At 41.6% G+C, this 26,542-nt stretch overlaps 1 protein-coding gene and 1 long non-coding RNA gene across 2 annotated transcripts; one reads left to right on the top strand and one right to left on the bottom strand.

Annotated features, from left to right (window-relative positions):
- Positions 1-262: 262 nt before the first annotated feature.
- Positions 263-26,542, bottom strand: susd6 (sushi domain containing 6). Its single transcript, XM_072362405.1, has 7 exons — positions 26,303-26,542; positions 19,939-20,115; positions 5,217-5,411; positions 4,611-4,805; positions 4,359-4,497; positions 3,097-3,578; positions 263-2,658 (listed from the first exon to the last, which is right to left on the bottom strand). Exons 2-7 carry the CDS (start codon positions 20,072-20,074, stop codon positions 2,633-2,635), a joined length of 1,173 nt encoding a protein of 390 aa, XP_072218506.1. The 5' UTR covers positions 20,075-20,115; positions 26,303-26,542; the 3' UTR covers positions 263-2,632.
- On the top strand, positions 2,653-3,245 carry LOC140267198 (uncharacterized). The gene is made up of 2 exons (XR_011907196.1): positions 2,653-2,706; positions 3,064-3,245. It is a non-coding gene; the product is annotated as an uncharacterized lncRNA (long non-coding RNA).

The following is a 26,542-nucleotide window of genomic DNA, read 5'->3' as shown; positions in this document are numbered from 1 at the left end:
ATTCCAGGAATTGTGCTTGTGCATTCATTCAGAATGGACTGACGCAGGATATCCATGTGCAAAACAACATTCAGGTCATCCAAGATCTTGTCCAAAGGAAAATGATTCATATTCTTCTGAAACTAACAAGCGGATACACATGGCCTTGTTTGGCACATGCTGGAAACAAGTTGACATGAAACTTGAGAGATCTGTATTTTCTGAGCATCACAGAGTAACATTGAGAGCGAGTGAGTCAGATTTAAACAAATGACACAACATCTTCCACATTTAAAAGAAAGCTTTAATTAGAAAGTTATATACACACTGTAAAATTAAATTAAACTTTATACAAATATTAAATTACTATCTTCACACCCACTGCCATGTACAGAGGAGAAAAAAACAAAGCTTAAAGCGTTGAAATTAAGAATCAAGATGTGTACTTTTTAACCTGTTATTTTCAGGGAATCAACACCGTACAACAGTGCTTCTTGCAGTTTTTTTTCTTTCCATTCTGTTTCCATGTAATGCCTTGTTGCAAAAGAGAGGCCAAGAAAAACTGAAATGTTGGCGCTTATAAGTTCACCACCATCATCATCATCATCATAATCATAATCATCATCACAGTAGCCGGAGAAGCTGGGGGAAAAACAAAAGAATGGACATTCGTTTAGTCGTGCCCAGAAAAAAAATAAAACTCATTGATAAATATAAAGACAGTTTTATGCATAGAATAGAAAAGAATAGAGTAAGGCCATCAGGAAAACAACACGTTGCAATACTGTAAAGCAACCAATTTGGAGGCTTACGATTATACATAAAAAAAAAGTACAAGTCTAAGGCAACATTTTGTTTGCATTAATAATGTAGCCGTTGACAATGACAAATGCCAAATAAAACTGAGAACAACAAAAAAAAAAATAGACAATGTTGTTGGACATGTGTTTTCAGTTTTTTTTCTTCTTTTCTTTTCTTTTCTTTTTTAACCAGTTAAGCTTGGAACATATTTCTCAGGATGTGTCCAAGTCATGCTGTTTCCACGGTGACCAGCTCAACTACCAAAGCTTTTGAAGAGGCAATGAAAACAACGATGACTCCTAACAGAATCCCATGATTCTCTCTTTAATTTGCACTTGACATTGGAGGGGTGACTGAGTAAAATTTATGCTGCCATATAAGAAAGCTTTTCTTATTTACTGCAACCAGTTGCAGTTTATGTCCGCAATGCACAACAGTGGCGAGTCTTGAGTGTGAAAATGGGCGTGAGACAGTTCCTTTAAGTAGACTTGTGTTTTACAGCCATTCAGCAGGAAATAATAAGTGTTGAGAGCTTGCTTGAGAGCAGATGAATAATACACATATTGTGTAGTGAAGTTAATGCTTAAAGTGACGCTCGTTTGTTTATGTGACTTATCCAACGCTGGACAAGATATTTTCATATGATGAACGAAAGGGACGTTGGGAAGCCCGCCTCTGGTCAGAAATGGTCGTATCAAGGCCTACCATATGAGGACATGTCCTCTCCTGCCTAGCTAGAATACAAAAATGCACACACGCACAAACATGCACTCAGATTCAGCAACTCAAAGCAAACAGAGCCACACACAAACAATAAATACGATGGGAAGAAAATTATTGAGAAATAACTTCAAAGTTTAGTTGCGTGTCATTTTCAACATAAGATGTCTTCAGCTCCCAGAAAACATTACCTGATTTCTCTGTTTTCATGTAAAAGCTGATGTGTGGCAGTCATGAAGCCAAAACAACTAATCTAACTCATGTGGCAGAAGAAGCGCCTTCTGTGCAGTACTGTTTGGAGGTGGCAGCAGAAAAGAAAGAAGTAGGTGTTTTTACGACTGTGATATGGTGCACGGTGAAACTCCACACCCTGCTTTATAGCTTTTGTGAAGTAGCTGTCACTCCTGCTAATCCATTTGCGAGACGCTGACAGAATGCACAGAGAGCTACAGAGCGACAGAGGAGGTTTCATGCTTCGTTCAGAGTAGGCCACCGTGCTGTGACAGCTATAACCAAAAAACAACATGCAGCATTCGCAAAGAGGGCCGCGGAAACTCAGGCATGACTCACAACTTTTCAAGTACAACGGGAAGACGATTCTGATTCTGAGCGCCGCAGGATCAGGAGCCAAAATACATCATTTTCTTTTTTTGGTACCCACAGTAATCCTGTAAAGAATCAATGTGTCTTTAGTCTTCACACAGAGGAAGCCTAAAATATAGATAACTATACTGGGGCAGAGGCAAGTGCATGGTAATCATAGCCTATAGTGCACAACCTTGACTCAGTATGTCTGATTTACTCATATTCACAGGATCTACAGGATTTACGTTGAGCTGGCACCACTTTGTTTGTCTGGCTTGTCTTCGGTTTGATCCAGTCGTTGGGTACTGTGGTGCTCCATCATTGCTTATGTTGCAGTATTGGTATTGGTTGTTGGCTTTGCTCTGCACGGGCAATGGCAGAAAGGTCGCAATGGGGAATGGGCATTGTTCTAGTCTTTTATCTGCTGGCTGCTTGGGGGAGAGGGAGAGTCAGGGGGAGCGGGTTAACAGCCACAGTCAGTTCCGGCCAGCAGCGAGCGATAGGGAAAGAGGAGCCGCTGCTGATGCTGATAGCAGGCCAGCAGGCTTCATGCTTCCTTCAGCAAGGGAATATCTGCAGAGGGACAGAAGAGTCACATGAGAAGAGAGCAGTGGCTGCGGGGTGAGCTTTGGTGCAGCTCTTGTTACAATGCGCAATTAATTTCATGTGTTGTATATGTTAATTTGTTTGATTTTCTTGTTTCGTCAATTTGAAATTTTGTTCATATTATTTACTGTGCATGTGCCGTTAGTTGAAGATAAGCTTCACATTGGCTGTTTGTAAAGTTTACCACTCCATCTATGGTTAGGCCTCATTAATTACAAACCTTATCCAATGCAGAGAGGCAGAGTATTTAATTAAAACTGTTCTTGTGCTTTTACTGAAGGAAATCTCAATTGTCATAAAATATCCATCAAGATGGGATGTTTTGAAATCTCTAAAAGCAATTCCAATATCAGTCTTCTTGTTATAAAGCAGATCTGTGGAGTAACAGAGACGACTTCCACTTACCATCAGAAAACTCATCCGTGGAGGTGACAGAAAGCAGACTGTGCTGGTCGCTGCTCTCAGAGTCTCTACGGAGAGGTAGGGGGCCTGCACACGCACCCCCAGGGTGCTCTCTAGCCCATGACGATGAAGAAGAACAGGAGGAGGAAGAGGGCGCCTGATGAACCAGCACCGTTTCTGCATGACGGCGGGAGGAGAAGGATGATGAAGAGGAGGAGGTGGATGGGAGACAGAAGTCTAAGTCTCTGTGGTGGCGGCTTCTGCTGGAGCCCTGGCCTCCTGTGGCTCCCTGAGGAAGCTCCTCAGAGAGCACGATTGGGACTCGAGACTCTGGAGGAGCTGCAGGCGGTGGGGGAGAGGGAGGAGGACCGGAAGCGCCGCAGGGTCCACTGCTTCCATATACAGCCTCTTCATATGAGGGAAGCGTGACCTGGACGCCCTCCACCATGATGGAGCAGGACTGGCCTGAGACTGCCTGTTCCCTCCTGATGGACAGAGACATGAAGACAAGTGTGAATAAATAGCCTGATACAAAGACAAGTGTGGACAGAGTGGATCACAAAATAAGGTTCTGGTTTCAGGCTGACGATCTTGTGAGCAGCGTGACGCAGCAAAACCTCTGAATGGCGGTGATTAGAGTTGACTGTACAGTCCTTTTTATAGCAGCCTCTGGCCCATTACACAATCAACAAGAGTGCCAATGATCATCAGATCAAATCATCCTGCCCCCATCACAGAGAAACGGCAGAGGCAGTCATCGAATGTTATGAGACTAACTGTTTCTATACTTTCACTTTCGTTTCTCAGGTACTAAAGAAATGACAACTTGCAGAGCAAGTTACAAGTGAGCAACATTACACAACCAAGAGTCACCAAAACGTCTGAGTAACAGGTTTTCCTGTTAGGAGGAGAAAGCAACTTGTAATGTTGTGACACAGTGGGAGGTAAACCTTTCTAGCTTTCAAGGTTTTCAGTGAATCAAGTACAGGGACGTTAAGAAACAAAGGAATATACTACTTTTGGCAGATAAAATCACCACATGGACCAGGAGAGCTAAACTGAGAATGGATAAATACAGAACACACAAGGAAAGGTGCGTTTTATTTTTGTAATCCAGGGAAGTGGGGCACCTTTCCTGAAACTTCCCAAAGGAGTCGCTCATTTCACTTGACAAATTAATCAATTGAGTCTAGGGTAGGATTTGCATGAGGGCACTTTGGTGTGTAGTTAGTACACCAGAGTACAGTTACATGCAAGTATCTTACCTGTTGTGATGGAAGGATTTGAGTTTTGGCTGTACAAGGACAAACACCACCACTAAAAGCAGGATGAAAGCCACGGGGCAAGCTGTGTACATCACAATAGACAGAGCTGGTATAACTATCGGAGAGATCGGCTCCTTGTCTGAGGGACACAGAAAAGACAGAGAGGAAGTTAAAATGTGGTTCACACGTTCTATAATTTTGTAACGTGGTTTTATGTGCTCACAAATATACGATACACAGAGTTTAACAGACCTTGTGTGAGTCTGCAGCTGATCTGCATGGGACGGTCCCATTCGCCATTCTCGCAGGTGAGGAACTTGTAGTCTCCTTTTAGAGCGTAACCTTCATCACAGAAGTACTCAATGACAGTCTTATGGATTAGATGGTGGCAGGGAGACGGGTGACAGCGGTAACCTCCGTTCTCTGGTTCAGTAGGTGGAGGACAGACTGGAAGGAGACAGTGAATAAGAGCCTTAGAGTTGTTACCATGCACAGAAAATGTGTTTGGAACTATTTCTACCTGTGGGGAGATTTCAGTGCTCAAATTACCTGAAATTTCCCAGCATGCCCTGCTAGCTCTCAAGGACAAACCTCTCTGTTGCTGTTATTACAGAGTGTAGAACAGTAGTGTTTTGAGATTTCAGTTTTAGTGCACTTGTGTTTTATGTGCTCAAGCTAAACCTCAGACGTCCATAAAGTTGACCGGAAAAACAATTTTCTAGTTCACCCATGAGGGGTTGTCAGTGTTGAACAAATAAGGTTAGCATGTCAGCACAATCAGTCAAAAATACCTCATTTGACCACAGATATTAAAAACAAGAATAAACTAAATATGTTCAAGTAAATTGTGTTGCTCACCGTTGATTTTGAGGCAGCTTGGAGGCTGATGGGACCAGGCTCCAGAGCTGGTGCAAACAATGGTGGTGGGTCCATCTGCCGTGTATCCGGGACCACAGCCATATGTTAGCAGGGAGCCAGGGGGGAACGAGCCCCGGTTGGTTTCGGTCTGGTTCAGGAGGCCTCCGTGCTGCACGCCAGGTGGACGTGCACAACCTACAGACACAGAAACAAGTGATGGGGAGTATTATTAAGGTCTTAATAATGGAGGGTAATTTTTGAACATTTTTGGAACACAAACAGGATCCGAGACCTTTTTCCAATCCCTTATGTAACCGACTCCCAGCTGCAGGCCAGCAGCCATTTTCTGATCCTGATCCAGGTTTTAATAATGTAAGATTAGAAAGTAACCATAAACCATGTAATTTAGCTCATCAGAGTTCAGCCTGCTTCCAGAAAGGATGTGTATCTTCATTTTAAATTTATGCAGGGATTTCCATGTACCTGCCTTTAGTGACCCAGCACTGAGTATTTACAGCAGTTAAAAAGTGTGTTTATTTCTGCTTCCATCCAAGTCTAAAGGATAACCATCTCCAGTGATTATAAAATGTTAATTTTAGAGTAATACAGTGCGATTTGTGCATCTTCTTGTTTCTTTACATTGACAAAGTTTTTCCTGGTTTCCTCTGCAGGCAGCCGTCTTGCCACTGGGTCAAAGAATCTTTCACAGGCAAACAGCTGATAATTAAAGCTCAGCGGTATTGTTACTTGAAACTTGGCTGCTTCTTACACCAGCTAGAGGGAAACACTGTATCAACATGACAAGTTAGGTGGAGGAAGCCATTCTGCTGGAGCACAGAAAATACCTCGAGTGCCTACAGTGGATTAAAATGTCAGAGGGAGCTTCATATAGATCTAATTTCTCTCGATTATCTCCTGCTCATTAAACCGTCTTCCTCCCACGCTAGTATTGGTTCTATCTCTCTGGCGGTGAGACGAGATCGTTCGCAAGGCTCATTTACTTTGTGCTAATGACAGACTTCAAGCTCTAAAGCAGGCAATAAACAGTGGATGAGGCAGAAGACCTCAACTTAATTGTGCTTTGATCCACCTTCCCATGCTCCACCCGTGACTGTGCGGGGTCCCTCCAGCTACTTGTGGTCTGTGTGAGACTAAATTATCTTATTTGTGCTGCGCTCCAACAGCTCCAAACAATGCCTCCACACACTCTAATGTTAATATTTACAGAGTTTTGGAGCTGCAATCTGGAGGCAGCAGACACCGAAATTCCAGAAAATCTGACATAACATTGCAGCACCTGTGTAAACTGAGACATGACAGCAGGAGAATGACTTTCCTCTGAGGGAGGCGAAGTTCAGTGGAAATCAGACACAAACTAAATTTAGAAATCATCTGTGAGGTGGAAATGTAAGAATTAGGGCTTGGCTTTAATGAAAACTAAGTGTGTTTCAAGACATTTAAATGATATAAATGATCATTATCTTATGTGTTTGGTTTATGAAATAGAATTATAAAATGCTTGGTGATCTTTTAAAAGGTTTGTATATATACTGTGTCTATTTTTTTTACAGTAATACGTAAATGAAAACACTAATGACCACATGGCTCATTATTCAATGCTTGATGTGAGTATTTCATAAAATCATATTAGCTGTGGTCTGTTGCACTGCAGTGCTTTATCGCTCGCCTGAAACAAACAAACAAAGCAACAATGCAAACAGCCACTTTGCCTTGCCTCGCCTCTGTGTGTGTTAAGAGATTGAAAAGAGACTATTTCCACAGCAGTGCTTCTAACATCCTCTAATCTCTGGGGAGAAACGTCGCTCTAAGCTGGCAGCACAAGATTAAACGCAAACACTCAAATGTGCAAGCACCTACTCTCACACACATGAACACACACAGAAACAAAGTCTACACCCATAAACAAAGACACGCCCAGGGCGAAGACGTTCGACACCAGTGGGTGTGTTAGCGAACTGTGCCGGGGAAGATTGGGTGTGTGCTCTCACAAAGCTGTAAGTGGAAAAAAACATGCAGTTACCAGGGTTGTTGTAGGCGCATTACAAAACCACAGATGTCATACTGCTTGATATGATCCTCTGATATGTGATACATCTAAATCACAAGATATTTGCTACACAAATGTCACACAAGTTATTACCTTCCTCATTCCCTGACCTGCTGATAAATATATTAACCATTTGGTCGATAAAATGTCAAAAAGATCCTAAATAAGTTTTCCAAAAGCTTATATAATTGTGTCAGATTACCTGCTGTGCCCTGCGAATAATCAAAACCCTGATACACTACAAAATGAGGCCAAGGTTTGTTTGACATGATAAAGCAATACCAAGGTTTAGGTCTTAAAGTGGAACTCACACCAACAGCGTCGGCACAACCACATTTTAGGAATGCCATTTGACACCATGACTTGTGCAACTGTTCACTGGAAAGCTTCAAGGCATCTAAAGGGTCTCAGGAGGGGGTGGTGGTAAAGGTAATGAATTGAAGACCCCCGGCCGGGAGGTAGCAGGGGACAAAAAGGCCTTAGGGGGTAGTTTAGGGTGGAAGCCGTTAGCTGTTGTTTTGATCTTTTGTGGTGAGCTGCAAGGTAGTCCATAGAGCTGTAGAAGACAGATGAGTGTTAATGATACTCATCAGTTTTTCTTTTAAACAGCTTATCTGCAGGACAATTTCAAAAAGAAAGGGTTGGGAATATTAATGCATGCTTATCAATTAAAGACGGATGAAAAGCTCAAAAGCTGCAGCACGCATACCTCATACATTACACTAGAGCATGCCAGTATCTTACAACCAAACCAAAGGCTTCCTCCAAATTCACTCTGTAGTCCATGGTAATTAGATCAGATTACTTACTATATGTAAATGTACTGCTTAATACAAGTCAAGGGAGAGGGTGGAACACAAGAGACCAGGCTTTATCTTTATTAGTGAAGGGTAATCTCAAAAGTCATTCCAGAGTCAAATAAAACTGCAGGTATTTATCGGCAGATCTGATAGGCAGTGATGTGTTGACATCTGGGTCGACATGCCTATTTTCAACTATGAGCTTAAAAAAAAGCCACAAACAAAAAGGAATTAACTGCCTTTCTTTTCCCCAATGTAAGTTTGTGCAGGTTAGATAAAAAGCCCCCCCCCACACACACACACACGGTTTATTTCTATAAGTGATAAAGAGATACCAAAAACAACAACAGCACTATTAAATTCTTCCTCAGACACGATCATGTACTTGAATTCAAACTTTCAGTAGAACAGAGCATGTCTAACATGTTGGACCACCTTATTTTGGGCTACATTTACCTAAAAATCTATAATATCCCAGCTGTAGCACTCATTTAGCAAGAAGGACAGCTTTTTCAGGTTCTTGTGTATGAAAATATGATTTAAGTTTTTGTTTGTGGATTTGAACTTTTGGTTGGACACTTCAGGGTTCAGGGAAGTTAAACTGAAATATGTTGTTGACAACCCAGTTTTGCAATGTTAAGAATTAATCTGCAGTTTCTGTGATGATTAAAATACTCATTAGTTGCGGCCCTACATTATATATATTATACACTGTACATTATATAATGATAGAAATATCAGTCTTCTTGTCTTCTATTTTAATAGAAATAATAGAAACTAGCAACAAAGACTCCAAATAGAGATGAGATAGATAGAAAACACACACACTTTACATCCTTTACATCTTCTTGAGTTTGAATTTAACTAAGCAAATTAGGGTTCGCTTCAGTTGGTCAGGTGTAGTAGGCTCAGCAACATTATGTGCCCATAAAATGAGGTCAGCTGAGTACCTGAACGTACTGACTGACCATGTTTTTCCATCAACAGTTTTTTTCCCCCTGTCAGCACGGCCATATTCCAAGATGACATTGGCAGGATTAGTAGGGCTCAAAGTGGGGCTTCACTTTCACACAGACTGGCCATCAGTACAGTGTCCAGACTAAAACCCCACAGGGCATCTTTGAGAGGTGCTGCAGAAGGCTTAACACACGCTTTACTCTCATCAATACAAGATCGTGGCCAAACATTAATGTTGTGTCACTGCACGAGCTGGTGGTCCAAGAAAACATTAGTTTCACTATATTCATTTGTTTTGGCCAGACAGTGTATACTGTTAGAAAATGTACTTATCTAATAAAAAGGAAGGAAGAGGAGGAGAGGAAGAGGAAAGAAAACTAAAGGGAGTGTTGAGCACCACGGCCCTGACTGCAGGAGACATGCCGTGGCAAGTTATCTTAACCATGAGCTCTGCATTTGAAGAAGTTCAGTTCTGCAACAACGAGGAGACGAGGCAGCAGTCGATTAATAGAAGCTATACTGTGGCCGGGCAAATGGAGAGAACAAATACTGCCCCAGTGTCCAGAGATGGTGCAGTGGTTGGTATATAACCTCGATGTTCCTCGCTAGTCCATCTCTCAGCCTAGAATGAATGCTGGCTTTGAAAACACACGTGAAAATCTCAATTATGAAAGCACTATGCAATGTCTGATTGGATTTTGGGACAACACGTTTTGTACTTCTGAGGAAGGGAATGAGTCACAGTTAAACACAAGCTGTTCTCCCACTGGTATGACGTTACGAGTTAAGTCAAGAGAACAGGTTTGGGAGAAATAATAATATAAAATAATAATGACTAAAACAGCCTCAAGACACAAGGGAGGGGAAAAATCTTTCAATAAATTAAAAAAAAGCTATGCTCTGTACATTTCTGATTAAAGATACAGACATATCAAATGTTTACTCCAATAGCTTTTAAGCTCTGGCATTTGCAATACCGAGTTAAATAAAATGTTCAAAGGTTAAACTATTAGAGATCTTTTAGGTGCACAATTGTAAGCTGATCAAAGAGCTTAGTTGGTGAAAGACTTGAAAAACGCTTAATGTAGGAGGAAGACCAGGCAAGGACAGAGCACCCATAAGGCTGATTGCTAATCCCAACATTCAATGCCTTAAGGCTGCGCCTGAGGAGACTCGGACCACAGGGGGTGTTAAAATCCCCTGACTTGCTTTTAGGTGCTGAACTGCCTGTGAATATCTCCCCATTGCCATCTGTTACCATTGGCACTCCTCTGCTAGGAGCAGGGGGGGTGGATTGAGGAAAATGTGTTTTTTTTTTTTTAAGCTATCTTTGCCCAAACAAATTAAATTTCTAATTATCCTCCATTACAAGCTGGAAACACTCTAAAGCGAATCAGATACCGATTACTTCAACAGCAAGCCGTTTGGTTGCTTCATACAACAATGGGCCATAAAAGAGGGTGTTTTCCAGTGTATGCATGTGTGTGTGTTTAAGTGTGCCGAGAGCAGGGGAATTTGTGTGCATGAATTTATACTATGGGGGGCTGTGCAATGGATTAAGCTCAAAACCAAGGGGATGATAATGCTCTCTTTGGCCTGGTAAATATTTTTTTCTCCCTTCGTTGGCCTCTCTCCAAGTCCTACGCTGTTGTTGCTGTTGTTTTTGATGATGTTGCTGTCATTTTTAGGACAAGGGTGTTTTTGTTTTTTGTTCTTTCCCCGTCTCTCCTGTTAATCCATGGGATTTTTTTTTTTTAAGTCAAGCTGTTATTGGAGTGCTGCACAATGCAGCACAGCCCACAGCGGGGTCACATTAAATAGTGTTGAAAAGAATAAAAGTAAGCACCACTCATTTTGCCCATTAAAAGATATAGTCTACACTAAATTTTCAGAATTGAATCTAGCGAGGATGTTGTTATATTCATCTTTAGTTGGAAACCATAAAAAACATCTTAGAAAGTAATAGCCTGTTCCCACAGCACAATAATAATAGCATGTGACTCTACAGCAAACCTAGAGCAGCCAGACAGACTGCTTCCATTGTACGTACATACTTTGTCATAATCTAGATTTTTTTATGGGGCAACTGAAGTTTAGAAAATAATCAAACGTTAAAAGATAACAAGAGTGACTGTCCTGCACCTGCAACATAAGACACTTTTTGGGTGCGACTGATACAAGGAGCGTCATGTTCTACTCAGAACAAGTATGAAGTTGTCGTGGTGCTACCCTGACAAACACGCAAAGTCCCACTCACTGCTTCGTTCACACGAGCTGTGCGTTGAGCAAGGGGAAAAGCTGTGGTGGGAAGAAAAAAATTAAAACAGCTAGAACTGTATTACAGTCGTGCAAAATGAAAGCAACATAAAGCTGAAACATCATAAAACAAAGTGCTGCTCTGTCTCTTGAGACCTGACAAAGAAGGGGGGGGACTTGTGTGAGGGAGGTGTCGCCATATTCATATAAAAGCCTCTGTTATCACAGATAGAGGCGGGCGGTTTCCAATCAGTGTTTTGTACAAACGGTTACAGAATAATGAACCTGAGCACCAAACAGAACCGAGGATGCTTCCTTAAAATTAGGCAAACTAATGTTTGTTTGCGTCTAAGGCAAAAGTGTCACGTGAAACAAAGACACAAAGCACATAAACCCAAAAAGATGGAGGTTTGTAAACAGGTAGAAAACATCCTCCCGCTCCCCATCCATTCCCCCCTGCTGCTCCAATGCATTTAGCAAGCCACGTGTGCTGCCACTGCACCCTATTGTTCATGCTCATTGAGGGATGAGGCACAGTGGCAGATTTAAGCAGCGTGCCTCTGAATAGGACAACAGACAACTTTGCATTTGAAGGGTTAAATATGTATGAGAGGCCAAAGCGAGTGAGGGCAGGTGGGAGTACCACCATTGTGTGACCCCAACATGCAAACATACACACACTCACTGCCCGTGTGTAACAGATGGGAAGATGTTCGAGGAGGCGAACAGTGAGCTCCCCCCTCTCTCTTCTATTGCAGTCTTTGCTGAGGACAGCTGGGAGGCAGACATTCCTTCTTCTCAGCTTTCAGAAGAAGACAAAAGAGTGAGTGGGACCCCTCCTACACACACGTGCATGTGTTCAGACACTCACACAACCCCCTCACCAAAAAAAAACTGTCATTAAAACTGTGGGCTGATCATATTTCAGCAGCCTGAGCCTGCTAGCCTGATGAGATATGAGGGCTGAGCCTGGGACATTTGTTGAAGGTGAAAGTCAGAGAGATAATCCCAACCCTGCTTACCAGAGCTGGCACGCTGATGTGTTAGTAGTCTGTACCAAAGCCACTGGTGAGGGCAGCACAAGAGCTCCAGTAGTAAGGAAATGTTTTACGTCTGCAGCTTGCTGTTTCTGTCTGGCCAACTTATCTTTACTGTTCTGCTTGAGTTGTTTCACGAACAAGTTCAGTGCAAAAGAACAGCACACGCTGTACTTCAGACATAACACTGGCTAGAGGGAAAGTACTTTAAATGGAACAGTCCTTTTAACTAAACAATACTCGAAAGCCAATAATAACTGCATGCTTCTGTCATATTCAAGCAATAAAATATAGTTTTATGGCACTGTATCACTGTCAATAAGACGAGTGGACAGAAATAGTTCCCCACAGTCTGGACAACTCCTTTTAAACAATGCAGTCAGTGTTAAAACCCCGTGTCCGTCATCACTGTAATAAAGTCCAACTAGACTCTGATAGAGCAACTGCTCGAGCAAGTCACCAAGAGGGTGAACAAATGACATCAAGCGTCTCTGTGTACAACCTCTTAACACATGCAGCCTGCTCTGCTGAGGGAAGAGTTATGCTGCTTGCTGTCTGTGTATTTGTGAGAGCTTCGCATCACTCTCCAGAGTAGAAAAAGAGTAGAAAAGCTAGAATTGGACTACCTTTATGTCAGAGACAAGAAAACATTCCAAGTCTCATGAATCTGTTCGCTCAAATGGTAAATCCCAAAAGTTTTGCAAAGAAAAGCTGCACCTCGGTTTAAAATGATGCACTTTTCACTTCAAAAGTAACTAAGCACATTTACATTCCATTACAAAAGAAATTCTGCAGTAATCTGACCACAACTGGACTTTTATAATTGGAAAAATAAATAAATAAAAATTGAGCCTCTCAAAACCGGATTATCCAGATGATGTGGTTGCAGTTCAAATCACTCCTGCATGCACACTCTCGGCGGGCCTCAAACCGGCTCAGATATACGCTTTAATAAAATGGCCGAGTCGAGCTGAAATTATAGTTCGACTCAACTTTAACGGAAAGGTGCTGATGCTACTGATTTAAATCAATGTATTTTCAAGGTTATTGAAATTAAATGTAACATCTTCATCATGAAAAAAAGGAAAGTCAAGAGAACATTTCCGTAGGCAAATTACACGGGCATATAAAAAAACCTCAAAATTTCATTGTTAGCAATAGATTTATTGAAAAAGAGAGCTTCCATTCATTGTCATTTATCAATTGAAGATAAACATACTATTAACGCTATTAAAATGCCAGAGCTTAATCACATTTCTCTCAACATCTTTTGCAACTTACCACTCGAGTCCTGGATCAGGCAACCTGATAGTTTTTAAATGACTCCCAGATAGCCTAAACAATGACTGCTATGGTTTGGCTGCCGTTTTTCTTACAGAGAGATCTTTACAGATGATGTAATAGGACAGAGGGCATCACAGAGTAGCAAAGCCAACTGCCCACTAAATATCTCAACACTCAACCTAATGCACTGCTTACAGTTTGAAGGAGAGGACGAGACAGAAGAAAACTAAAATCAGGGGAAAATGAGACGCAGACAGGAAATACTGAACGTCTATTGGAACATCCAGTTGGTACAAATAAGACAACGGCATGTATTCAGAGAAATTACTGAATTCCTGCTGCGTCAAGTGGGAGTTGTAGATGAGGCCACGCTTAAAGAGAGGAAATAAGCTCGGGCCTATGATCTGCAGGTCATATAGTTATCATGAGTTGTGATGTTACAACCTCAAACCCTCATTTGCAATCTCTATTTAACAGGTACTGAAGAGGAACCGGCCTAAAAAGAAGATGGCAGCCATTTCAGCTGAAATGCAGTCTATTAAAGAGTAACAGCTGTACACAACCTCCATCCTGCACAGCAAGCAGCACAAATGAGGCAGGATAGCACACGTGAAGCCCAGCCCTACCCTTCAGCTGAGTATCTGCCAGCCTGTCACAACAACTGTGTTTCACCGTCCATTTCTTGTACCAGAGATTGACTGTGCGAGTGTCTAATGTGAACTATGAAGAAGTTACTTTAGAAATAAAGTTCTGATGAAAGGCTTTGACGCAGCTGAAGTTGTTAAAAGCTGAATCAACAGGAAGGACGTTTGTGGGAAGCAGACTGTTGCACAATTTCCACCGTCTCCACAGCAGGGCATGCTGAGGCCTGAATGCCGATCCACTCTGCACTGCAGTATGTGATAACTGCAGTTTGTGGTAACTAAACTCGCGTGACTTTTTGGTCTAATCACGATAGTTGCCAGTGGTACACTGACTAAATAACACTGTAGCTGATAATGCAAAATGAGCATTTACTGTTTCATATGAAAAACCATCCAATAGAAAAACACTGGGAGGCTTTACTGCCAATCAGCAAAAGCAAGGGCATATTTGACACCAAAGTCTGTGAAGAACTAAGCAACAAAGTCAGATGTAGATGTTTTCCAAATAACTGCTAATTAAGATTTCATGCCGTTCCAGCATCATGAGCTCTGATCATGGCAGCTTATGGGCTGACACAGCTTGGATGTTTCAATCGTTGGCAAGTTCAGCATGTGTGTAGGATGCTCTGTGCCTTATGTGTAAGCCATGGGCTTGTTTGAACAGGATGCTGCTGTTGACTAACGGTGTGACGAAAAAACAGCCCACAGTGTTTCAGTGGGCCTGAAACCACACGTCAAAAAGGAGGTGAGATGGGAGAGGAAAACTACAGGGAAAAAAAGCAAAGAGATAAACATGCATATCTACTTTGGCAAGTCTTCGAGGAGACAGATTGATCATGCAAATAAAACAAAAATGCACACACACACACACACACAGGAAAAACTGATAGAGATGCTCAAAAACCAAAGGTTCTAGAAAAAGAGTGTAAAGGAGTGAAGGGAAAAAGCTGAAAGAAAAGCAACAGAAGACATGGGAGGCTGGGGGATATATTTAGCAGCTCATTAGTCAGAGATGTCCTCTACTCAGCGGGCTGGTCCCTCAGATGAGGCCCTTTGGAAATCATTATGACTGCCTGCTGCTTCAGACAACCACACGCACTTCACTGGAAAACAATTTACAAACTGCCTCTCCTCTCCACAGCCTTAATGTAGCTTAAAAATGATCCTCAATTTTAGAGCGAAGGCTCCGGACCGCAGCTTTGAACAACACAAAGTGACATGTTTTTAACAAAAAACAACTGCATGACACTACATCCACCAAAGAGAACATCCACCCATTAGAAACTAAGATACAAAAGCACTTTCATGTATGAATGCATTTTGGATGCTACAAGATTTCACTTCCTGATTTGACACTCAGTAAACTGTACAATACAACACCCATCCTGAGAGAAGGAGTCTCAAAAACAGTCACTTAAATGGTAAAGATTTCCAGGAGCAAAAAAATAAGAATTTAAAATCACATACTATTATATGATAAGCCCAGTGTTAGCAGCAGTGTAGCAGCTCCAAATAACTGTTGACCATCTGTGATCTTTGGAGCGATCTGGTCAACTCTTTAAAGTAAATTAAATGCTCTTGCGTCACATGTCCTCACTGCAGCATCTGTTTTTCTTTGTCTGGTGAGCTGCAGTAAGTTTCCCCTTAGGGCTTGATTGGTTGGGAGAGCTTTTAAATGACACAGTGTGAGGGCAGAGATTGATGGTTCAAGTGATAAACACACAGGTAATGAAAGAGAAAGGCTGATGAATTCGACCATACGGCCCCTAATGGGCTCCAGTCTCACCTGGCTAATGGCTTGGGCATTTAAGAGGGAGAAAGAGAAAAAGAAGAACGGGGACATCATAGAAAAAGGGCTTCACCTTGTTCAATACACTCCGTCAAAGACACACACTTAGCACAGTGAGTTAGCAAACCTAATTGCTGACTGGTGATCCAGTGGAGCTGCTGCTTACTGCGGTTTGGGCTGTAGCTTCCAACACCCTCTAAATGCACTCTTTGTTCTCACATTTCAGACTTCAGCCAGAAGTCAATGAGTTGCTTTACTCCTGCCTGCCTGCAAACCACCTTGCTAATAGGACTTCAGGGAACTATTCTGGAGAGTTAACAGTACAGGAATCGGTGTCCCCCTCTCCATTAGGCTGCACTGTTCTGTTAAATCAGGCTGTAGAGCAACCTTTCTACAAAGGCTGGAAACCGAGGCAGACTAGCTTTCTTTTCATGGCCGTATGGCCCCCACTTTGTTGGTAAAGAGAGAAACAAGTTGACTATAGCTGTTTGAAAATGCCAGAAGCAGGGCCTGGCTCATTCAGATATTCTTCTCTGTGGTCAGATCAGTGACGCTATGCGAGCCACTAGCGTCTGCTCCATTATGATGGAGAAAGAAAAGTTGTCAAGTTCCTCCTTGAGATCAGCTTACAAGGAAAAAAAAAGAGAAAAAAGAAAACCTCACATCCTTGGGATGGTCCTAAAAGATTTGCCTGCACCCTTGTAGAGGCAAAGACAATTGTGTCAACTTAAGCCATGAATGGACAGCAATTACTGATGAAAACATAGATTGCAGAGGAAATTAGAAAGACAGCCCTCTGCTCCCTGTGTGCTCCCCTCCCCTTAGCTATTTTCTTTATCCTATGACTCCACTTTTTTCCGCCCATTTGCCGTTCTCACGCATGAACATACATTAACACCACCACACAGAGAACACAGTGGGCTTGTTTGTGGGAGATCGATGTTGCTTGCTGGAACTTAAAATATCCAGCTTTAACCCAACTCCAGGAGACAATGGGTTCTAGAGGGCAACATTTGTCTGTTCAACTGGACACAAAGGCAGGCTACCTCCTTAGATGCAGCAATGTTAAAGCAGAAAACACACTGTGCAATCACGTGAATACACCCTTTGGTGCTGCAAGTTCCCATCTTTACTCTTCCAGTTCTGACTCACTGTCTCAGCCCATTTCCTTTGAAACAAACCACAAAGGCTTACTGTTAGGAATTGACACCATATTAGGAACTGAGCTCAGAGAGATGTCAGATAGGCTCAGGAAAAACATGAAACAAGAGACATTTGCACAAAGCTCTTAAACTTAGGCAGATAGATGTCATCTATCTTTTTGGGGCCCAAAACTCGAGGTGCTACTTTGCAGCTGTATGTTTAATGTCACTTTGCTTCAATGAACAGGATGTTTTGTTTAGAAAGTGGCTACATCTCAAATCCCAATACAATAAACACAAATATAATCATGGGCAGTAATCACAAGCACAAATCTGAGAGGGCCATTTACACTAACTCTGCAGATATCCTGCTGGTAATCTCTTTACAATGAACAGCTGAACAGCAGATAAAAAGATGTGACTCGGACTGAGATTGGTTCTAAAAATATCTTGGCTCCAAGGTTTTGTAACTACTTCCTAACAGAGCGCATTAGCAGTTGTCTTGACCTTTCCAGAAAGAACATGAACCTGACAAAACCTGAGTCTTAAGTGTTTTTTTTTTGTTAAAACAGCCAAGTTTTACTGTCCATCATCCTGCCTCTTGATCTATTTTTCCAACACTCAAAGCCAACAAAGAGGAATATCCACAAAAGACCAAAATGAACACATAAACCACCACAGACCAGAATTAATTTGATGCTGCTTTTGTTCTTTATTCCAGTCTCTGATTTTTTGCTTTTGCTCTAGTATGCAAATGGAGTACAGTATATTTCTTAGTATCCATCTAAATTCATACAGCCTACTGTCATTTATAGGTGTCTGGAATAGGTCTATCAGTGATGATGAAATTTCATATTCATGAAATTTCCAAAGCAATCTCCCTCCCTGGAACATGTCGAGGGATTTACGTATGTAAATGGTGTATGCAGAGCAAGGAGAGGGGAGGCCAGTGATTGGAACAACTGATGATCACTTTAAAGCTTTGCCTCCATGGTAATATATCTGATTATAGATTCAATTTCATAGTTTCAGGCCGTAACTCTAGCTGCTGTTATGCTGCCTATTATATTTACATATACCAATTTATGTTATCATCACTGTCTTTGACTATATTCTCTTTTTGTTCTAAATCACAACACAATTAACATTTTTCTCATAAATAATCATTAGTTTTACCTCGCCTTGTGATCAGAACTGTTATTAAAGTGTCATCGGTTGATAGAAGTTTCTTATGATCTTCCATGAAAGACCTTTGACTCTAGATTCATATTACAGTACTTGAATTTAACGTGCTTTACTCTTTTATCTTTTAAAAGTTAGAGTAACTGCCTAGAGACCTGCCTGTAAGCAATTAAAGGGATATAATATGTGGATGGATTATATTCAGTAAATACATGAGAGATAATGTTAAGTGCTGTGTACTATTTTGCAGAGTAAGACCTCTTGAACTGTGGGTGAGTATTACGTACTGTAAAGGAGTACTTGTGCCAGAAATACAACATCTAAAAATAACCGTAGAATTGTTATCGGTTAGCTGACAGCATCACCTAGAATTTGACATTACATCACTGAAAGTAGTTAATTTGAGAATAAAACAAAATATACACTGATATGCTCTTCAGTATGAAGTACACTGAGCACGTGGGCCGGGGATTTGAGGACATTTTTCGATAGCAAAAGGCTGTGTACGTGCGAGTGTGTTGAAGGCAGAACGTGCGCATGATACCAGGCCCTCTGGCCTCCACATGAATCATGGCTGTTACGTAAGACTGAGAGAGATGATACACTTGGGATCAGCTGCTCCCTCCTGCCTTGATCATCAGCTCATCTCTCTCTTTACATTCTGTCTGCTGCTGTTTCTCATACTCAAACATCCAATAACATGAAGATATAAAGAGAGACAATCAATTAATGCCCATCAACATCCCAGTGCCTTAAACCAACTCTCACACACATTTAATTACACCCACAAACACAGTTCGCTTGTTGTCTGTGGCAAGGACATCTGGCACATTTCACAAGCTGGCAATGTGTGGAAAGTGCACGAGTGTGTGTGGATGGTGCCTGTTAGGAGGTAGTGTGTGTTTGCATATTGATGGGGGATGGGAGTGGATCACTGAAGGACTGAAGTGAAAGGAAATCCCGGGTAAGTGAAGGGGTTCAACAAGTCCAGTTATCAACATTGTACTCCTAAAAGTCCTGCAGCGATAGATAGATATCTGCACTGTTTACTTCAAGTTCCATGTGTGAATCAGACAACAACTGTATAACCTAATATTTTGCAATTGAAGATAGAAATCTATAAATTAAGGCTAAAATACAAAACCTGACCTGAGGACCTTTATGTGGTAAAAATCTAAGTTGGTTAGCTGTGCAAAAAGCTCTCAAAGGATGCTAAATATCAGGCTTGATTAAAACCATATGACAGCAATGTGACCGCAGACATTATAATCTCCATGTTTCACTCAATAGCAGAGGAACTGTTGTGACTCATTAGGACAGTGAATGGATTCACAGAGAGCGTGAGACTGAGCTCTAAGCTACGGCTCTGAGGCAGAGCAACCCGATCGACCCAAGGGTAAAGAAAGCCAATTTATTCTAACTGACCTACGAGGGAGAAATAACCTCAATCAATTCACAAGAGATGGGCAAAGATGGTGGTTTGTTCAGTGTGTATCACATGGGAACACGGACAAAGAGAAAGAACAAAAAGTGTGTGTATGTATTTATGTGTCCGTGACTTACCTGATGCGTGACCATGAGGGAGCAGGATGAGGAGGAGGAGAAGCGTGGAGGCAGCCAGCCTGTGGGCTACAGAGGAGGAGGCAGAGGAAGAGGAGGACAGGGCTCTCGTCGGAAACGCTACCATTCCATCGCACATCTTTTCCTCCGACAACCAGGGAGAGTCAACTACGGCTTAACCTGTCCAGGCCACATAGAGAGGAAGGGACAGGAAGGGGGAGGGAGAGCGCAGATTACTATCAACATTCAGCGAGGATTACGTAACCAGAAGCAACACAGAGAGACAGGAGGGACTATAGAGAGATAGCTATGTAGAAAAACAGGGTGTCGCAGGGAGGGCCATCTGTGCACTTCATTAGGTTGCACTTGATTTGGTAATACCATAACTGAATAACTATAAGTGCTCTTTTCTGTGTTGTGAACATCCACCAGCGACACCACTGATCAAAGTGTTCTTCTCATCTTTCTTCAATCCCTCAGCTTGGCTGTGGCAGAAGTGCCATCTACATAAACCTGTCATTACTTTGTGTTGTGCATTATGTAACAAAGAAACAAATCACTGTGGCTGATGAGGTGGTGGCATCTTTAGGGGGAAGAGATGCTAAACTCAGTAGTCAGCTCAAAATCTATAACAACTGCAAGTTTGCAGAAATAGCCTTCTGTTGGGAAAGGAAAGAGTGTCTCCAAAAAGCTGCATTTTATGAAGCTTTATCATAATGAGTTCATGAATCAGACTGCTCTGTGCCAGAACAGCACCCAGCAGCAGTAAATATTAAGTTTTATTGCTAATAACTGTTCATTATTTCCAAATATACTTGAACATATTTGCAGCACAGTTTTCTCAACTGTAACTATTAAAGAGCTTTGACACAGACAGTACAGTGCTTTATAAAAAGCAGTCAGCTCTGTTGTGATTCCACTTCACCAGACATTATGCTGTAGGTTGTGTCTGCAGTTGAGTTTCATGGATAAATTATGCAACAATAACTGCATCAGACCACCACACCACATCAAGTATAGCCCCCATAAAAAGATTCACATTTGAACGTGTTATTTGAAGGACATTTTTCTTTCTTTTGTAAGCACATATAAATGAAAAACATCCAAATATGATGAAACTGTAAAACGTGAGCCAATTCCACCACCAAGGCTGAATAGAAAATCCCAGACCAAGAGCTTGTCCATCTCAGAAAGACCGTGCCTCTTAATCTATATGCAAATTGTTTGTAATTGTTAGAGTAAAATCCTGCTAACAAGCAAACAAACCAGTTGTACCAACCACATTACACCCTGGCAGAGGTAAGTCGGTATCTGGTTATCAGAGGAACTCAATGGCAGCAGAGAAAAGCACACACTTGCTGGAAAAGGTTACCATGGCACAAAAAAACATAAAAACTCTGCCAAATATTTCCCAACTTAACTAACTTCCTAAAAGCATTTGTTGGTTGATTGGGGGATAGAATGAGTGACTCACTATCATTATAGAAATGAGAATCAGGTGCACATAGCACTTGTATTGCAGTATCGGAAAGACTGGGCTGAAGAAGCAGTGGCTGTGTTTTCAAGGGAACTTGCAGGCTGGAAGGAAAAATATACTCAAGAGAAGGTAATGGGCCCATTACAGGTCTAAAAGGCTGCAGAGCTAATGTCCACAATAATGGCTTTGCTGCAATGACGCCTCTTCCCATCTGGTAAAAAAAAAAAAAGATAACATCTGGCTTCTAAGTGCAATGGGAAAGAGTTAATTAGCAGTCAGTCCCGCATTAAATGGCCACACTTTTCACAGGTATTTATCAGCTCCAGGTCCGATCGGCATTGACAGGAAGCAAACTTCCAGGTGCAAACACTCATTTTTGTTGAGGGTGCTGCTCTCAGGGCAGCAAGAGTTTGGGACAGCCAACTCTTTCTTTCCAAACCTTGTGCTTACTGACCACAATACCTCATATGGAAACTCTGGAAATGACAGCAACAACTCAGTCAAAACCAGTCTGCATGACAACCAGCAGCTCATTCAAAGTCCTGCTGTGTGGGGCGGACTCTCACAGTCCAGTCAAATTAATAAACTATGTTAATTATGTCGCATCATATGGTCTGACGCAGCTGGAAGGGTTCAGTGTAATATCATCTCTTCATGCTGCCATACTTTATAGGCACGTCCCCTGAGAGGAAATGGTAGTTTATAAATAAATAAAGACCTAAACACTCTACTTTTGATGTAGAAAACAGTATTGGAAAGGTAAAAATCTAACTGCAATTCTGCTGTATGACCTTTACAAACCACGGTGATGCAAGTGACTGTTAAAACACAAGCATATGTGGTTGGCTGATCACATAAAACACTTTCTGTGCTGCAGCTTTAAGTTTGTTGCGATTCAACTTCAGCACCTTTTACGCAGTTTGCATTAACAATACAAGTTGCAGTTGTCTGTGCCTATACGTTTGACTGTCCTGTACTGGGCTACATTTTAAAATGAGCAAAAGCATCGATACAGGCAGAATTTTTCCAACACACACAAGCTGCAACCCACAGCAACCCCCCATTGCACAATGCCTTTCTGATGTCCCAAAGAGCAGGATGGAGAGACATACCTGCATGCAGCGCAAAAGCAGTGGGAAAGAGTGACGCAAGTCAGCTTTGGCAGGACAGTCTGGGAACTGCATTCAGCCAAAGGGCAGCTAGTCAAAAGCACACGCAGAGGACTTGTGCCATTCATTTGATCCATAGATGCTTTTTCGTTTGCACATGCTGGGTTCAGAGCATGGAGGCTGACAGGGTCCGGTTTACAAGAGGCCCTTCGTTATCTCATCTGCAGAAACAACAAGGATGAATAAAAGTGCTCTTGCTAGATAGTAAATAACCAGTTTGGGTAGCATATAATACAGGTCTGACCTCCTCAAAGAGCTGAGGGCAAAGTATTGAACAGCCAGTTCATCTGCAAAGTGAAAACTTAAGCAGAATTAGCTTAATTGCTTTCTTGCAAGAGTCTGAGAGGGGAAAAAATCATTACCTAGTCTTACAAAATACAGCATCCAATTAGCTACAACTAGACTTTTCAAAGCTTGAAAAGATTTTTTTCAGATCCTTAAATGCACTGACATTGTGTTATTGCATACAACTAATTAATAATATAGCAGACAGTTTGAGAGTGAAAGCAAGGATATGCTTCAGGCTTTGTTGTAAACCTAACCTGCAAATGAGCAAGTTTCCTGTCAGGCGCTGACAACGACATAACAAGTCTGTGGTACTACTTTAAAATATCTAGATTTCTGGAGCGGCATTTTGTATCAAACCACATAAACAAATACTTCCTGCGAGCAGCTTTTATAGCATTTTTGAAAACCTAAATTTGGGTCCTCACAGACAAACAGCAAATATTTACACATCTTTGCTTCTTGCTCTTTCTAAATGGTTGACATTCATGTCAGTATTATAGTATTGTAATTTGATTTTAATTATACTCATATTTGTATAACTTTTGCAGCACTTTGGTCGTCTGAGTTTGTTTTAATGTATAATACAAACAAACTTTGACTTGACTTGCTACTTTCAGTGTTGAAAACACTAAATCCAGCAACGGGAAAATAACTACAGTTTAAACCAGTTCCTTTTGATCGACAGAACTCGTGAACAACACATAAACTTGAGACAAGTTCCGTGTTTCATACTAAATAAATCTGTGTGAGGCTTGAACTTATTTTAAATAATTATGAAAAAAAGGAAGTTTGGTGACTAGGCTTATAATGAATACAACATTTCATATAAACTCTGTAATCTGATGGCCATGGACATCAAATCCAAACGAATCACTTCCCTGTGCTTCTAAGCAAATACAGAAACTCTGGCATGACTTGCCATGCAATTATCCAACGAAACTGGTGTTGCCAGTTTCAGCTTACCACCATCTTTAAGTGGCAGGACACAGTATACTGTACAAAACTTCAGAGATCCAACTTACTGTGAGAAAAAACTATCTATAAAACCCTTAAAGGCAAATTTCCATGTGATTTTAAGTTTCTGTGTGGCAATGGGTACCTCTTCTCCTTTTCGTCTCGATATATAAATGTTAGTAACAAATTAAAAATCAAATGGTTAAAGACAGCTTTGCCAATTACCACAACTCTCGGTCAAACTTTGCCTTTAAGAAGTAGAAGTTTTATAAGTATAAACACTTTGGGTCTTTGGTCCTCCATTTGAGGAAAAACTATGCAGCTCCCCACTTCAGACTTCAGTGAGACAAGCAGCCAGCCAGCAGGCTGCTACTGCAGTTTTTCAGCTGCCTGAGGCTCCTGGAATGCAAAGGGAGCGAAGCAGAGCAGCAGTGCAGGCATGTGTCCGGGAACAGAGAGCACTCAGTGTGCCAAAGAAACAGCCGAGAGGAGATTTCCACCCAATAGGCCCTAGTGCTACTGCTGGTGGTAGAGCCTGCGAGGGCCTGTGGAGGGAGCCCATAGAGGGGACTCCACATGGCAGCAAGGAGAAAGGACCCTTTGTTATCAAGTATTATGTACTGTTAAGCCCTACAGCTCCTCAGCATCTCTCTGTACTGCTGCGAGCAAAGAGACAAACGCAGAAAGATGGAGGACAGAGGAGAGAAGAGTGTAAGATGAGAAGTGAGATGAAACAAGAGAATAAAAGAGAGGGAAGCACATCTTACACCAAGGAATATCACAGAAATATGATCCGGATATGTACCAAAATGTATCTTTACTTTATATTTTATCATCATTATCTACCATTTTATCAAATTCATGAAACAGGGCTTGCTAGTTTTTGTGTCATCTTCCTGACATACAGACTGGCAATGATCACATACCTCCCCATCAACTCTCAGTCTGGCAGATGTATAAGAGATACACTGTCATGCTATGTTAGCAGTGATGAAAGGAGAATCTGAGAATGGGTTCTACAGCCAAATGCAGTGTTGTTTTCCATTTTATTCACAATATGTTTTTCTAGCAATACTAGAAAACAGAAATAGCTCTCATTGTTGGACCGAGCTAAAGAAAAAAACTCTTATTAGCACCAGAAATCTCATAGGCTAGGTTTCTATAGAGCATTGAGCAATAATCAAGTGCGATCAACACAGTTTAATTGTGAACACTTCCTAGTGCAACAAAGAAGCCAATACACATGAAAATGCTCACTGACAGCAGGTTTTATGCTTGAGAGAACACTTCATTTAGATGACTATCTTTGTTTTGGCAGATTAAATGAATCAATGGCAAAATAGCAAAGTACAGTAAACAATTTAAATGAAAAAAATGTCCTAAAGGAGACGAGCACACATACCACATATGGGTTAACTTTATTATGTTACAATAGATTCAGCTCCAAAGCAACAAAGTGACAGTGCTCAAAGGTTTGATTAAATATATCAGACACAGTACACTAAACTATTTGTGGCAGGAGGAACACAGGATACTTCCCTCACTTTGTTATCCAGTGTAAACAGCTCACATCTGGACTTCCCAACCCTTTGCAACCTCAACTGTCACATCTTACCCTGCCCTGCTAACAGGAAACGAGTCAAACTTTTACTGGAACAAAAGCCAAGGGGTGGAGAAAAACAATATTGTGGAAGTCTTACACGAGAGACTCTCGCAACGAAATAACAAATCCCCGCAACTGTATCAAACACCATCAACGGGATCCCTGGCCATCCCAAAGCGGAGTCACACGCTTCGACACGTGCAAGTGTACTGTGAGCTATTTAAACAAAGAGTGTGGTGGGCTGCCAACACACACACCCACACACACGCGCGCGCGCTCACACACGCACACACACACGGTTAAAAACAAAGACACCGAAAACAAAGACAAACCATACGAATCAATATAAAGTAATAAAGCCACACACAAAAGTAGTTGGCGCATTGCTCGACTAAGTCACCCAACATAAAATCGGCACACCTCGTACTTCCTTGTACCTTTCATCGTTCATGTGACCTAGTCTAACAATACAGTAATGTTACAGCTGTTACAGAGGAGACTAAGTAGCTACTGGAAACATATCTTATATTGTTGTATCTCCAAGCATTTAGTCAAGATGACATATTCCTACTTACTTAAACTTATTTTCAAACGAGAGGGGTTCAAATAAAATAAAAATAACACAGTACAGTATTTATCTTAACGTTTACTTTTGTAGTAGATCACGGCTAGCTTAGTTTCTAACAAACCTTTAGTTGAGAAAGAAACTAGAGAAAACCTCCCATATGCCCGGGCAGGCAGTATTTAAGAACACCCAGTTGTCAGTTTTGTTGTGTAATCAACAAATACAGACGATCGAAGAAAGGAAGAGACACAGTGAGAGTTCTCGTAGTGGCCTATGTATGCTTAGCTTGCGGAAAACCCGACAAGACTTACCAACGTAAAGGTTAACAGCAGCGAGCCCTCCTCTGCCCGGTTCACATTCGAGGCATTAACGATTGTGTACGTGGCGACAACCAAACTAAAATGTGGGAAAACACTGTCAAAATAGGATATATGTCGTCGTGTAGCACCGTCTGCCCGCTCCGTCACTCCTCGCCCTCGACACGCCAGCTCTTTATTTTAGGTGAGCGGAAACACTCGCTGTGAGAACTCAACAGGGCTGCCTAGCTCTCG

Source organism: Leuresthes tenuis, unplaced genomic scaffold, assembly GCF_036924035.1.
Source record: "Leuresthes tenuis unplaced genomic scaffold, fLeuTen1.0.hap1 SCAF_13, whole genome shotgun sequence".
Classification (NCBI taxonomy): Eukaryota; Metazoa; Chordata; class Actinopteri; order Atheriniformes; family Atherinopsidae; genus Leuresthes; species Leuresthes tenuis.
This window is presented reverse-complemented; position numbering and strand designations above follow the sequence as displayed.